This window comes from Mustelus asterias, chromosome 3 (assembly GCF_964213995.1).
Source record: "Mustelus asterias chromosome 3, sMusAst1.hap1.1, whole genome shotgun sequence".
NCBI lineage: Eukaryota > Metazoa > Chordata > Chondrichthyes > Carcharhiniformes > Triakidae > Mustelus > Mustelus asterias.
This window is the reverse complement of record NC_135803.1, coordinates 58,501,116-58,517,579: the sequence shown is the minus strand read 5'-3', so window position 1 is coordinate 58,517,579 and position 16,464 is coordinate 58,501,116. Positions and strand designations below refer to the sequence as shown.

General features: G+C 43.3%; 1 protein-coding gene across 2 annotated transcripts in view; it reads left to right on the top strand.

Moving 5' to 3' along the window:
- Nucleotides 1-16,464, top strand: part of si (sucrase-isomaltase) — a 280,056-nt gene that overhangs the window by 206,043 nt on the left and 57,549 nt on the right. For both annotated transcript variants that reach the window (XM_078209033.1, XM_078209034.1), the window contains 3 exons: nucleotides 9,542-9,638; nucleotides 13,463-13,575; nucleotides 15,689-15,814. In XM_078209033.1, the coding sequence (XP_078065159.1) occupies nucleotides 9,542-9,638; nucleotides 13,463-13,575; nucleotides 15,689-15,814 (336 nt within the window). The remainder of the gene's footprint in view (nucleotides 1-9,541; nucleotides 9,639-13,462; nucleotides 13,576-15,688; nucleotides 15,815-16,464) is intronic.

The following is a 16,464-nucleotide window of genomic DNA, read 5'->3' as shown; positions in this document are numbered from 1 at the left end:
AGAGCTGGAGGTGATGGGAATAGAGGAAGAAGGGATTGGGATCATCCAGACAATCCCCAACTCAGCTTTTTTGGATTAACCTGGGGTGTTCAGCTGCTGATTCTCCTCGCTACAAGTGCCCAAGGGTCCCCAGCTGGCTTCTTGAGCAGCTGGAGTGAGACCTGGGCGTCTCATCTCCTTCTCACACAGCCACTGACGGATGCCACCAATGCCAATGGTGATGGAGTGTTGCTCCTGCAGCGATGTGCAGGATGGATGTCCTGGATCAAGGTCTCCATGATGACCGCCATCCTCCCAGTGTTGACCTCAGTGCGTTGATATGTCAGCGCTCCCACCTTTGATTGAACAGGTTTGGAGTCCTCAATCTTCCATTGCAATCTGAAGAAAGCAGCTGACGTCTCTTCTGGATATTCCTTTGATTGTCACTTCAGCTCCAGCAACCGATTTAGGACCAAACCCTGAGGCTCGTCATCTTTATCAGACTCAGCAGAATCCTGATCTCTCGCAATCCTCTGAGGTGATCACATATGTCCATGATTGTGTGCAGTTCTCACCAGATTATGACCCCAAGGCTAGGTCCCACCAAGGTGTGTTCCTCTACACTGGTGGAGGGTGTGGTGATTGCTGTGACAGGTTCTCTTCTGGTTCATGATCTGAAGTGTCCTCAGGGCTGGAGCTGAGGGCCTGCACTGTGGGTGGCTTTGGGAACTTTGAGAAGTGCATATGAAAGAAAGGAGAGATAATTAGTGCATGCATGCAATTCTAATACAGGACAGTGCACTCACAGTATGGTTGTCTGAGGCTTGAGCTGTTGCAGCATCCTCACTTGGGGGTGCCCCACCAACCTCACTGTTGGCATTGTCCATGTCTTCTCCAATTAGCTCAATGGTATGATTCTCATAGGGAGTGAGGACCTTAATGTCAGGCACTCCAGCCCCAGTCTGAGAGCCCTCCCTTTGATTGTGAGTGAGCTTATCCTGCATAAAGACAGAGGGTCAGCAGGACGTATGCCAGGCCAGATGATAAGGATGACTGATATGTGCGGGTGATGAGTGTGGCCATTGACAGGATGAGGGCACTACCTGCAAAGTAATGAGCCTAGAATGAGAGATCTGAAGATCTGTGTGAGAGAGTGAGTGGTGATGTCCCTTGAGCTGGCAACATGCGAGAGGCCGGTGAATGTCTGATAGGGGGCTTGGGAGAGTGAGTTGAGAGTGATGAGAGCCATTTAAATATGGAGTCTGGAGTGAAGAAGCAGTGAGCTCACAGCGGGAAGGGTGAACAAGAGGCTGCCAGCCAATGATTTGGTGCATTTCCCATGCATGCATGATTAATGCAGTGGGAAGTAGACAATATGGTTGGGAAAACCACCATCGTGGCAGATGGGTAGAATGCCATTTTTCACATTTCGTACAATGAGAGGAAAAGTCCAACATTCGATCTGATTCTATGATTGGGTAACAATCCTGACTGTGCTCAGAATTATGCTGACAACCAATTTAAGATTATTATTCAGACATAGTGTGGCTCACTAATACATGCTAAAAGTTACTTATATTAATACACGGGGCTCTGTCCTTCGCAGACAGAAAGGACAGGTACACACATTGTTCCTTTTTCAACTAAACAAAAGAGACAATAGTCATTCACATCCAAGGATTTTTGGACTTGGGATCGGTTGGACTTTAACCTGGTGTTGTAAGACTTCTTACTGTGTTTACCCCAGTCCAACGCCGGCGTCTTCACATCATCACATTCCGAGGCCAGAGTTAACTTTGCCTGGTCTGAATTTAAACAATTCTTGGCAGTTAACTGTCAGCCATCAGTTAACTGGTGCATTCTCCATGTCAATGCCTCTACCAATCAGAATCCACTTGCCAACCAATCAGCATTCTTGTTATGCGGCATAAATTGTTGTTCCTTTTACATTTGATATTCTTGCAAATTGCCCCGATGAGTTCAAGATGAAAAACATTGATAACATATGTCTTTTGCCATACTCAAGTTCTGTAATATCAAATGACTATATTGTTTTGTAATTTATATAAACACCGCCCCCCCCCCGCCCCAACCCAGAGACACAGGGGACCCCCACAAGCATTGGGGTGCCCTCCCCCAGAATCACAGGGGGGGGCACCCCTGTCCCCATCACAAATGTCGGTGCACCCTGATCACCTCAATGGGGCTCCCCAGAGGGCCTGCCCCACAGGTTGGCAGTGTCAGGTTTGCAGTGCCAGGTTGGCAGTGCTAGGGAAACTTCCTCACCCTTGGAGGCTATACTTAATTTAGCACCCCTCGCAGGGTCCCCTCGACTGCTTCAGGTTTTTAAAGACCTGTTGTAAACCTTACCGAGATGACATTCTATTGGTGAGGTATGACTATTCAATGCGGGTGGAACATATTGTGGGGAAGCCTTATAGCGACATTTAAATTTATTAAAATTGCCATTCTGAGTGGAAACACCGTTATATTACAGGTGAGGCGTGTGAAAAAATCGGGAAATAAAATCTCGCTGGCGGGATTTTATTTGGGTTCAAAATCCCCGATAATCACAAGGTGAAGATGAATATCGGTTTGTTAATAGAAAGTGAAGCTTCAGCACATTACATTGCATTTCAAGAACAGGGCATTCATGTTATATTCTTCCAGCATCTATGTCCAAGGTGATTGCTTTAAGGATGTTATAAAATGAAATACGATGACAAATGGAGTTAGTTGAAGAGGAAACAAAAATCAATGTTATCAGTCCTGCAAAATGGAATGCAATGAACAATTTGGAATCAAAATAATGCAGAAATATTTAAGAAAATGGAAGGGAAATATATTTTTAGTAGCAATGAGAATAAACAAAGTTGATGTGGATTTAGTCTGCAGACAATTGGAGAGGTAGCAGTGACTGAGTTGATGAATATGCTGCATCTAATGTTACATCTAATCTCAGATCAGAAATTCATTGACATTAGGAAACATCGACTCAGCGCCACCCCCGCACACTCACTGAAACATAAAACAATGATTCTAGGTTTGGTGTTATTAGAAGCATCCCTCTGAGATTGTGGAGTCATTTTCTTGTTTTACGTGGCAGCCATCTAAATTCTTCTCAGGTCACAGGAGTACAGTGAGGGAAGAGCTATTATGATCAGTGTGTGCATTAAGCATGTGATTGGTCCATAGATTCTCAGATGGAATGATACTCTAATAGAATCTCATGCCCTTTGGTTGTCGCTGGTGGACAATTATAAAAGAAAACTTCCACTGTATTGAATTTTCTACCAGGGAGCAAAGGGCAAGTAGCTTATTAACATAAATATAATATCATTGTTATTAGGAATAAAATAGTTACTGCATAAAGAATGCCGATGCACACACTGAAAGAAGCTTTTTCCGTGATACTTTGATAGATGCTGTTGATTGCCTCTGATGAAAGGACGCTTTCAATTTACGCCGCATGGAATCTTAAATATAGAATTCCATATGTTGTGAAATTACACAGATTATTAAATGAGGCAGATCAATCAAATCATGAAAGCTGGAAATCAGAAATAAAATACATAACACTCATTGTACAACAGCTTGTTCAGTATCTAAAAGGGAACATCATAGAACCATAGAAAATTACAGCTCAGAAACAGGCCTTTAGGCCCTTCTTGTCTGTGCCAAACCAGTTTTTGCCTAGTCCCACTGACCTCCACTTGGACCATATCCCTCCACACCCCTCTCATCCATGAACCCGTCCAAGTTTTTCTTAAGTGTTAAAAGTGACCCCACATTTACTACTTTATCTGGCAGCTCATTCCACACTCCCACCACTCTCTGCGTGAAGAAGCCCCCCCTAATATTCCCTTTAAACTTTTCTCCTTTCACCCTTAACCCATGCCCTCTGGTTTTTTTCTCCCCTAGCCTCAGCGGAAAAAGCCTGCTTGCATTCACTCTATCTATACCCATCAAAATCGTATACACCTCTATCAAATCTCCCCTCAATCTTCTACGCTCCAGGGAATAAAGTCCCAACCTATTCAATCTCTCTCTGTAACTCAGCTTCTCAAGTCCCGGCAACATCCTTGTGAACCTTCTCTACACTCTTTCAACCTTATTTACATCCTTCCTGTAACTAGGTGACCAAAACTGTACGCAATACTCTAAATTCGGCCTCACCAATACCTTATATAACCTTACCATAACACTCCAACTTTTATACTCGATACTCCGATTTATAAAGGCCAATGTACCAAAGGCACTCTTTACGATCCTAACCACCTGTGACGTCACTTTTAGGGAATTCTGTACCTGTATTCCCAGATCCCTCTGTTCAACTGCACTCTTCAGAGTCCTACCATTTACCCTGTACGTTCTACTTTGGTTTGTCCTTCCAAAGTGCAATATCTCACACTTGTCTGCGTTAAATTCCATTTGCCATTTTTCAGCCTATTTTTCTAGTTGGTCCAAATCCCTCTGCAAGCTTTGAAAACCTTCCTCCACGACACCTCCAATCTTGTATCATCAGCAAATTTGCTGATCCAATTTACCACATTATCATCCAGATCATTGATATAGATGACAAACAACAATGGATCCAACACCGATCCCTGCGGCACTCCACTAGTCACAGGCCTCCACTCAGAGAAGCAATCCTCCACAACCACTCTCTGGCTTCTTCCATTGAGCCAGTGTCTAATCCAATTTACTACCTCCCCATGTATACCCAGCGACTGAACCTTCCTAACTAACCTCCCATGAGGGACCTTGTCAAAGGCCTTGCTGAAATCCAGGTAGACAACATCCACCGCCTTCCCTTCATCCTGATAACCTCCTCGAAAAAATCTAATAGATTGGTCAAACATGACTTACCACGCACAAAGCCATGTTGACTCTCCCTAATAAGTCCCTGTCTATCCAAATATTTGTAGATCCTATTCCTTATCACACCTTCCAATAACTTGCCCACCACCGACGTCAAACTTACTGGCCTATAATTTCCCAGATTTCTTTTGGAACCTTTTTTAAACAACGGAACAACATGAGCCACCCTCCAATCATCCAGCACCTCCCCCATGAATACTGACATTTTAAATATGTCTGCCAGGGCCCCTGCAAGTTCAACACTAACAAAGAACAACAAAGAACAAAGAACAATACAGCACAGGAACAGGCCCTTCGGCCCTCCAAGCCCGCGCCGCTCCCTGGTCCAGGATTGAATCCTGAATCCAGGATCCCCGCCCAATTTTCCAGCCTATCTACATACCAATATCCTATCCACCGAGCTGTCCCTCACAGCTACGATGCTTTGTTCATTACAACCTATTAACTTACCCCCACCCCCCCATTCCAGACCATGTGATCTCCAGGGAGAGGCGAAAACCCAGAGTGAAAAACCCCAGGGCCAATATGGGGAAAAAAAATCTGGGAAATTCCTCTCCGACCCCCTGAGGCGATCGAAACGAGTCCAGGAGATCACAATGGCCCCGATCGGAAAATGCTTCCCAACCCTAGTCATTTCCACTTCCACGAACACCATATGAATTCCCTGCCCCCGAGACAGGTTCCCAACTATCCGCAGTCTCACTCTGTACTGGCACCAGCAAGATGATCATAGAATGAAGCCTTGAAACGAGAAACCAGGAACAATTAGCCCGCGCCGCTCCCTGGTCCAAACTAGACCACTCTTTTGTATCCCTCCATTCCCACTCCGTTCATATAGCTGTCTAGATAAGTCTTAAACGTTCCCAGTGTGTCCGCCTCCACCACCTTGCCCGACAACACATTCCAGGCCCCCACGACCCTCTGTGTGAAATATGTCCCTCTGATATCTGTGTTAAACCTCCCCCCCTTCACCTTGAACCTATGACCCCTCGTGAACTTCACCACCGACCCGGGGAAGAGCTTCCCACCGTTCACCCTATCTATGCCTTTCATAATTTTATACACCTCTATTAAGTCTCCCCTCATCCTCCGTCTTTCCAAGGAGAACAACCCCAGTTTCCCCAATCTCTCCTCATAACCAAGCCCCTCCATACCAGGCAACATCCTGGTAAACCTCCTCTGTACTCTCTCCAAAGCCTCCACGTCCTTCTGGTAGTACTGCCTTTGATTGACAGACTGAATGAATTACTAGCTTAACTCAAGGTCCGTGGGAATACCCTGTCCGGTCCTGGGGATTTATCCACTCTGATTTGCCTCAAGACAGCAAGCACCTCCTCCCCTTTAATCTGTAAAGGTTCCATGACCTCCCTACCTGTTTGCCCTATTTCCGTAGACTCTATGCCCATTTCCTTAGTAAATACGGATGCAAAAAACCCATTTAATATCTCCCCCATTTCTTTCGGTTCCATACATAGCCGACCACTCTGATCTTCAAGAGGACCAATTTTATCCCTCACTATCCTTTTGCTCCTAACATACCTATAGAAGCTCTTTGGATTTTCCTTCACTCTGTCTGCCAAAGCAACCTCATGTCTTCTTTTAGCCCTCCTGATTTCTCTCTTAAGTAGCTTCTTGCACTTTTTATACTCCTCGAGCATCTGATCTGTTCCTTGCTGCCTATACATTTCATACAACTCTCTCTTCCTCTTAATCAGTGTTACAATCTCCCTCGAGAACCAAGGTTCCTTATTCCTATTTACTTTGCCTTTAATCCTGACAAGAACATACAAACTCTGCACTCTCAAAATTTCTCCTTTGAAGGCCTCCCACTTTCCATTTACATCCTTACCAGAGAACAGCCTGTGCCAATCCACACTTCCCAGATCCCTTCTCATTTCATCAAATTTGGCCTTTTTCCAGTTCAGAACTTCAACCCGAGGACCAGATCTATCCTTATCCATGATCAGGTTGAAACTACTGGCACTTTGATCACTGGATCCAAAGTGTTCCCTCACACTCACATCCATCACCTGCCCTAACTCATTTCCCAATAGGAGATCCAATATTGCATCCTCTCTAGTTGGCACCTCTATATACTGATGTAGAAAATTCTTCTGAACACATTTAACAAACTCTACCCTGTCTAAACCTTTAACAGTATGCGAGTCCCAATCTATATGTGGAAAATTAAAATCCCCTACTATCACAACGTTGTGTTTCTTGCAGTTGTCAGCTATCTCTCCGCTGATTTGCTCCTCCAATTCTCGCTGACTATTGGGTGGCCTATGATACAACCCCATTAATGTGGTCATACCTTCCCTGTTTCTCAGCTCCACCCATAGGGCCTCTGTAGACAAGTTCCCTAATCTATCCTGCCTGAGTACCGCTATAACATTTTCCCTGACCAAAAATGCCACCCCCCCACTTTTTATCCCTCTGCCTCTATCCCACCTGAAACATTGGAACCCCGGAACATTGAGCTGCCAGTCCTGTCCTCCTGTAGCCAAGTTTCACTAATGGCTATAATGTCATATTTCCATGTGTCTGTCCATGCCTTCAGCTCATCTGCCTTCCCACAATACACCTGGCATTGAAATAGACACACCTCAAAAGGTTATTTCCACCACACTCAACCCTTCCATTTGGGATTTTACTTGAACTAACCTGTCTTTTTACCCCTGCTCCACTATCTGCTCTGGCACTCTGGTTCCCATCCCCCTGCAAATCTAGTTTAAACGCTCCCCAATAACACTAGCAAATCTCCCTGCAAGTATATTGGTCCCCTTGTAGTTTAGGTGTAACCCGTCTCTCTCGTTCAGGTCTCACCTGCCCCAGAAGAGGTCCCAATGATCCAAGGATCGGAAACCCTGCCCCCTACACCAGTTCCTCAGCCACATGTTCATCCACCCAAGCATCCTACTCCTACCCTCACTGGCACGTGGTACAGGTAGCAATCCTGAGATTACTACCCTCAGGGTCCTGCTTTTTAACTTCCTTCCAAGCTCTTTGTACTCACTCTTTAGGACCTCCTCACTCTTCCTACCTATGTCATTTGTACCGATGTGTACCACGACATCTGGCTGATCACCTTCCCACTTTAGAACGCTGTGCACGCGATCACTGACATCCCTGACCTTGGCACCCGGGAGGCAACAAACCATGCGGGAGTCTCTGTCCCGACCACAGAACCTCCTGTCCGTACCTCTGACCATTGAGTCCCCTATCACTACTGCTCTCCTCTTCTTCCTCCCGCCCTTTTGCACTGTAGAACCAGACTCAGTATCAGAGTTCTGGCTGTCGCAGCTTGTCCCAGGTAAAGCATCTCCCACAACAGTATCCAATTCAGTATACCTGTTGTGGAGGGGTATGGCCACAGGGGAACCCTGCTCTGCCTGTCCTTTCACATTTCCATTTCCTCTCCTTACAGTAACCCAATTTCCTGTGCTCTGCTGCTTAGGTGTAACTACCTCCCTAAAGCTACTGTCTATAAACTCCTCATTCTCCCGAATTAGATGGAGGTCATCAAGCTCCTGCTCCAGTTCCCTAACACGCTTTGTTAGCAGCTGCAGCTGGATGCATCTTTTGCAGGTGCTGTCGTCAGGGATACCGGAGGTCTCCCTGATCTCCCACATCCTGCAAGAGGAGCATTCCAACATCTTGCCTGGCATTTTTTTTTTACTCTGGGGAAAAACAGGAATAAACTTTCTGGGAAAAAAAAACCTACTCTCGATTTTGCCTGTCCTCGCCGAAGCCCGTTGAGCCAAAGCCCTTCAGCTCTCACTCTGCTCCCTGCTCACTCCACTGCCCACGACAACGCTGCCCGCTGAAATAGTGCGGCCTGCTTTTAAACCTCCCGCGCACTAAAGAAAACACTCCAAAAAACCCTTCCCAGAACACCCTGAGGCCTACTTCCGGTTTACAGTTTGAAACTTTAAAAAAAAATAAAGCCCGCGTAAATGTAATATAAAGGTCAATTTCTCACCCTAACACTCCAATCATCAGTTAATGATTGGAGAAGCTTCATCAAAATTATTTGAAGGGATCTAATGAAAGGTCATTTTTGTCATTTTAGGGAGCACAGATTTTGCAGGGTGCGGAGGCCTGAGTTGGGAGGAATTGGTGGAGATGGAGGTGGGAGGTGGGGTAGGGATTTGGGAGTGAGAAGGCACAGTGAAGATCAAAGGTCAAGTTTTGGGGGTTCAGAAACTGGATTAGTGGGGTGCAGAGCCATATGGAGAGGGGTCACAGTCCAGCAGCAGCACATAATCTTGTCCTTTAAGTTTGCATTCTTACTTCACCCAACATTCATTTAGGTAAGTTAATGTGAAAATGCAAATCTTTTGGTTTCATGTGGCCCCAGTGTCTGGTTTTATGGCATGCAGTCAATATGGGTGGTTCTGGGCAAACCAACAATGTTTGCACACAGGCATGGGCCCTGAATATCCCTTCATTAATATGGTGAGTGGCATACTGGTATACAGCCAGAAATGAGCGCATGCTTTCACCCTTCCATATTGGGGGCTTAATTAGGCTGCTAGTATCCAAGAAATAACCTCTGCATGTTTGAAGTTATAGGCCATTGACTCTAGTTTAAAAAAAGAGATTGTGGCTGGCTCTATGTTCTAAGCAATGCCAATGTAAAGAACATTTCTCTAACCTTCAGTTTTAAAAATATTCGCAGTATAAGAAGAACTGTTATGGGAGCCAACCTTTTTATATGGGTCTGGAAGAGGAGACCAATGCCCATGGTGTACTACTGTTGAACAGTAATGCGATGGGTAAGTTGAAGTGTTATTTTATGCATTCTCTTTTGAAAGAAACATGTTAAACATTTTGAAGTCATTTTTGCATCAAAGTATAAAGTACTATATATTAAAATTCTGGTGAAATTTAACAGTAAGCTATGTAACTGTGACAAAGGTAAACGTTTCCTTCTTTATCTTCTCAACCTGTCTGCAGCATTTAACATAATTGACCACACCATGTTCCGTCAATGAATCTTCACTGTTGTCCAGCTGGGTGCAGCTACATTCACTCTTATTTAATTCTAACCAGAAAAATCGCATGCAATAGTTACTCTTCCTGCTTTCGCACCAGTAACTCTGGTGCCCCCAAGGATCAATCCTTGCCCTTGTCTTACTTGTCATCGACATGCAGACCCTCAGCAACATCGTCTGAAATTCCAGCATTAGTTTTCATATGAATGCTGGACACCCAGCACTCCCTCACCATCATCTTCTTCAACTCTTTGGGCAATACTATACCGAATCGCACTGCAGAAGCCTATGGGTGTGGCTCAATGCGCCCGAAACACTGCAGCTCCGATCGACGCCTACAACTGCGCATGCGCAGAAAAAAAATGATAGAATGCTGCTCCCCTGCCACATCCTTCCCGGGCTGGATAATGCCTCCCCCTAGCCCCCGCAGACATTGCCCCATCCCCCCAACATTACTGGCCCCCTTATCTCCCCACCTCCCTGCCACCCAGAATGATCGCAGGCCCCTCCCCCCCCCTTTCCCCCCACTGATCTCAGGCAGAGTGGCAGCAGAACCCCCACCCTTCGTCTCCACTGATCTCAGGCAGGGTAGCAGCGGACCCCCCCTTTCACCCCACTGATCTCAGGCAGAGTGGCAGTGGACCCCCTTCCCCCACTGATCTCCGGCAGAGTGGCAGCGGACTCCTCCTTCTCCCCCACTGATCTCAGGCAGAGTAGCAGCAAACCCCCCCCCCCTCTTTCCCCCTACTGATCTCAGGCAGAGTTGCAGCGGATCCCCCTTCATCCTCTACCAATCTCAAGCAGAGAGCTTTCGGACGCTAGGCACCCACCTCCTCATTAACTGGAGTGCCCGAATCGGACTTTTGTGGAGCATGTCTGTCTCGTGCCGATTCTGGATGGGCGAACGCGGTGGTAAAGGGGGAAGTGCCGGTAAAGTTGGGTGTGTCGCCCATTAAGTCAGTTTAAATGCATGCAAATGCGTTTAAATGGCCATCGCACCTGTTTTGGGCACGGTCCCGATTGCGGCCTTTTTCGGGTCTTGGTAAAGGGGGAACCAGCAAGGAGGCAGGCGCGGATTGCGCTACTCACTTTGTGCCCGACTTTACCAAGTTTCCACGCCCGAAAACGGGCCCTTCAACTATAGATAAATTATCAGGCTGCTTATCTGACATTCAGTACTGAATTTTCATCCAATTAAATATTGGGAAGACTGAAGCCATTGTTTCCAGTCACTGCAACAAATTCTGTTCCCTAGTTATTGACTCCACTCTTCGCTCTGTCAAAATTCTCAGATTAAGTCAGTCTGTTTGGTGTCACATTTAATCCTGAGATGAGCTTCCAACCTCACATTTGGGCAATCATTAAGACCGCCTATTTCCACCTCTGTTATGTTGTCTAACTTCACCTCTGTCTCAGCTTATCTGCTGCTGAAACTCTCAATCGTGCCTTTATTACCTATAGACATGATTATTCTAGCATGTTCCTGGCTAGTTTCCCATGTCCTTTGTAAGCTTGAGGTCATTCAGTGCTCTGCTGCCTATGCCTGGTCCTGTTCCCCTATCTTCCATGGCCTCACTAACCTACATTGGCTCCTGATCAAAAAACACCTTGGTTTCAAAATTTGGATCCATGTTTTCAAATCCCTCCATGGCCTTGCTCCTCCCTATCTCTGAAAGCTCCTTCAGCCCCACAATCTTCCAAGATGTCTGGGTTCTTCGAATTTTGGACTTTTGTGCATCCCAATGTTAGTTGTTCAACCATTGGTGGCTGCATGCTTTCAGTTGTATAGGCCCCAAGCTATTTCTTACATCACACCACCTCGCTGCCTCACTTCTCCTCTTTAAGATATTCGTTAAACACTACCCCACTGAGCAAACTTCATCTGATCCAGTAACTCCTTACGTAGCTCACTGCCATATTTTGTTTTATAATGTTCTTGTAAAGCACCTTAGAATTTTTCATTTGGAGAAATAAGGTGCTTAGGTTGTTGCCATTGTAAGGATATCAGTGAAGCTCTTGAGTTTACATGCACCTTTAAATAGTAATCTTTAATGTTTTGAAGTGTATTTTAATTGTTTAGCTTATCAATAACAGAAGGAGGTTTTGCACATCACTCAGGCTTCACAATGTTCAAAGGATTAAGCACATTTGATTTCATTAAGTTTTGTACCTGAAATATATAACAGCAAAAATAATCAATGTGTGAATAAATGAATAATGAAATTTATCTCACCTTTATAATTCAATCTTATCTGGCTGTGATTCTGCCTTAATGTTTTAGATTCTGATTTTTATAGGTATCAATGTAAACAATATTAAATATCAAAATATCAAAGATAATTGCTGCAAACTGATATGAAATCCAAAGAATTCTTTAAGGAAGTTACATCTAATGATGATCAGAAAGCAAAATATTTGCGTTTATCTTAAATCACATTGACTCCCAATGACAAGTAAAAATAAAACTATGGGATATTGGTTTACTCAGTCTGTGAAATACAATATTGTAATAGATTGAAGGTGACTTGTTGTGACTCAAAGTATAAAAGGATTTATTACCAACGATAAATAGTTACTTATGTCAAGGGTCTGACAGAACTAAATATACGATACTCTCCTCTTCTCCCTGGCTCCAACTGAGGATCCTCCCAGAGCCAGAATACGTACCCTTGCACCTGACATTGAAATAATAAAATCACAAATGCAACACAAATGTTTTAACCAGTGTATTTGGCGAGCAACTTTGAATCAAACAGTCAAACAGAACTTCAACCTCCACGTATGAAACGGACCTCTTTAATCAATATTTATAAGCTCACTGAATACAAATTGGCACTCTCTAACTTAATACTCCCCTAATCATATAGATAGTCACATTAATAATATGTGGCCATTATCATGATCATGGTTGCTATGGATCAGTTGGTAGCCTCTGATTCAGAAAATTGAGTCACTCCAACATTTAAAGATTAAACTCAAAGATGACAGTCCAGTGTAGTACTAAGGGTGTGCTTTACTGTTGAAGGTGCCTCTTTTGAATGAGAAATTAAATCGAGGCCATCCTTTCAGTGGCACCATTTAGAAGAAGAGTTGGGGACTTATCCACAGTATCTTGCATAATATTTATCAATCAATCAAAACCACAAAAACAGATTATCTGGTTGCTACCACATTGCTGTTTGTGTTCAAATTAACAGCCATGTTTCCTATATTACAATAAGGTCTCCACTTCAGTAGTGCCTCATTTGCTGTAAAATGCTTTGGAAAGATCTGGAGATTGTGTAAAATATGGTATAAAATGCAAATCTATCTTTCTTACGTACCACAAGTCGTAATATAATTAAACAATTAGTCATGTATTCTGGTATGACCACGATGTTTGAGCACCTAATCTTTACCTTTCTAAGTATGCTAAAATACATAGAATAAGAGTAAAATAGTTATTGTAGATATCACAACAATGAGTCAATCGTCTATACTAAAAAAATGGTTCTTTCATGTACTTGAGGTGAAAGTTTGTGTAATGATAATACTTCATAATCTTGGACATTAAACTTAATTATTAGTGCTTGTTTTATCATATCCATGATATTTCTAACCTCCAGATGTAACACTTCAACCAACCCCTTCTCTGACATATCGCACTATTGGAGGAATCCTAGACTTTTACATGGTTCTTGGTCCAACCCCAGAAAATGTTGTTCAACAATATACATCAGTAAGTATCCATGCATTCATGAACTGGTTTGAATTAATTTGAGGATAGCTATTAAACAAAGTTTTAGTATGGTAGAAAAGGCAGAGATCTCAATTAAACTTAATCTGATGATGATTGAGGATTCATTTGCAAAGCAAGTCATGCAATTTTCACCTGCAATAAATGTTGCAAAAGCACAAACTCAAATCAAACTTAATGAACCTCATTTTTCCTATTGAAACGGGACACTAGGTTCTCAGCAGAATATTGGAGAAGTAATGATACTGAGAACACAGTCTTTCATGCTCCTAGCTGGATACAAAATTCCAGTTTTGTGAACAAACATACCAGATAGAATTGAACAGAATATCACCAACTACAATCCAGCCAGTCCCAGCTCTCTGTATTCTGAACCTTCCCATTGTGACACCACTCCAGATATGTATAAACTGCTGGGTGATTTCTTCCCAACTGAAGCCTAACAACATTAATGTACAAAAGAGTTGATGCGATTGCATCAGTCTACGCACACAAAATGGTGCGTGGATGAATTTCAATTTCCTACTCCATGAAATGCTTATTATCTTATTTCCTAGAGATGGTGATATCTGTCATTCAAGCAAAGTGTATTGAGGTATTGTGAAAACTGGCCCAGTGCAAAAATATTATATTGCTGAGGCTGAACCAGAAGAAATATTCAGCCTATGGTTGACTGCCTCATATAGCCCAAATGCCATAAAAAAGAAATGCCAACACATGTCTACACAAAAACCATCAAATCTCTACACGTATTCTTAGAAGATCCCACAGGAATAAGATTTCTGCAACAAGCAGTTACAATGATAACGTGTGGAGCCATTCATTTGTACTTCTGATCCATGCACTTAGTATTATGCAAGATCTGACAACCATCCTTGCACTAAGTTGATTTTTCTTTACACCCTAGCTATGACTGTAACACTACATTCTGCACTCTCTCCTTTCCTCCTTTATGAATGGTATGTTTTGGCTGTATAGCATGCAAGAAACAATTCTTTTCACTGTATACTAATACATGTGACAATAATAAATCAAATCAAATCAATTTCAGAGATTTGGTTGCAAGGTCAGCAAGGCTGGGACATTAACATTCAATGCTAGTTGAAATTTCAGAAGGATATGAAGCTAGTGAAAGGTGGCAGGTCAGCTCTGGTATTTGAGGATAGTATTAATAAAGAGTGAGAAATGGATGAACTTTGTTCAGAAAATGAAAATGCAGAATCAATTTGGGTAGAGGTAAGACCAGCAAAGTTAAGAAGTCGCTTGTGGAAGTATTTCATAGATTCCTTAACAATAGCTACATGGTAGGATAGAGTAAAGGGCAAACAATAATGGGGACATTTTTCAGAAGGGTAGTGAAATAATCATGGGTGATTTTAATTTTCATAGGATTGGATGAATTAGGTTAGCAAAGGTAGTTTGGATGATAACCCAGGACCTGTGTTTGATTCCAGCCTTAAGTGACTGTCTATGTGGACTCTGAATGTTCTCCCTGTGTCTACGTTGGTTTCCTCCAGGTGCTCCAACAGTCCAAATATGTGCAGTTTAGATTGATTGGCCGTGCTCAATTGTCCCTTAGTGTCAAGGAGATTAGCAGGGTAAATATGTGGGGTTACAGGGCTAGAGCCTGGGTGGGATTGTTGTTGCAGTCTCTATGGCTTCTTTCTGCCCTGTAGTGATTCTATGATTCTATGAGTTTCGAAACAATTTCTTAAAGCAGTGCATTCTAGTGCCAACTAGAGAGCAGGCTATTTTAGATCTAGTAATGTGCAATGAGACATAATTAATTAATGACCTCACAGTAAAGGATTTTATAGGCAATAGTGATCAGATGATAGAGTTTCACATTCCATTTCAGGGTAAGAAATGCAGACAGAAACGTGGAGCTGAGGGCCTAGTTAGATCAGCCACGATTTTATTGAATGTCACAGCAGGCTTAAGTGGCCACATGGCCTACCTCTTCTCCTAATTCTTGTGTAAACTAACAATGCGCAAATATCTGATTACTGCTTCACAGAGAACAAATTGTGTTAAAAGACATCTTGCCAGCTTTGACCACAAATCAGAAAAATGGCTTTTCTTGTACTCTTTTTAGCTTATTGGTCGTCCAGTCATGCCACCGTATTGGGCCCTGGGATTTCAGTTATGTCGATATGGATACAAGAATACCAAAGAAATTCAGGATCTGTACACTGATATGAAGAATGCTCAAATCCCACATGTATGTTTGTTACACTCTTATTTGCAAGTATTGTGTCAACCTATTTGATAATCTGTCGAGAATACGATTTACTTATGGATGACAGAGTAACTGATGTAAAAAAAACACTTTGAAAATACTATTATACACCCATGTTCACCAATGGAAATTAGTTTCAGAAATGCATTTATGTAAAATGGCAGGATACATATCTGTTTCTTAACAGCATAATCAACTGATAGGACAGCACCTCAATTTGCTTCATAGAGGTATTAACATAGCCCAGTGCACAACCATTGGTTCTCTGAGGAACTCTGTATATACTATACTTCCAACTTGTTTTAGTCTCAGATTAAATGTTAACCTCCTTTGGAGTAAGATTTTACACATGGCCCCAAAACACATCTGCCTAAGTGTCATGGTGGCACACTGGTTAGCACTGCTGCCTCACAGCGCCAGGGACCCAGGTCCAAATCCAGCCTCAGGTGACTGCCTATGTGGAGCTTGCACGTTCTCCCTGTGTCAGCATGGGCTTTCTCCGGGTTCTCCAGTATTCTGCCACAGTCCAAAGATGTGCGGGTTATGTCAATTGGCCATGCTAAATTGACCCTCAGGGCCTGATTTTACCATTTTCATTCTAAGTGCCGAATCTGGGCGTAATGCAGATCCGA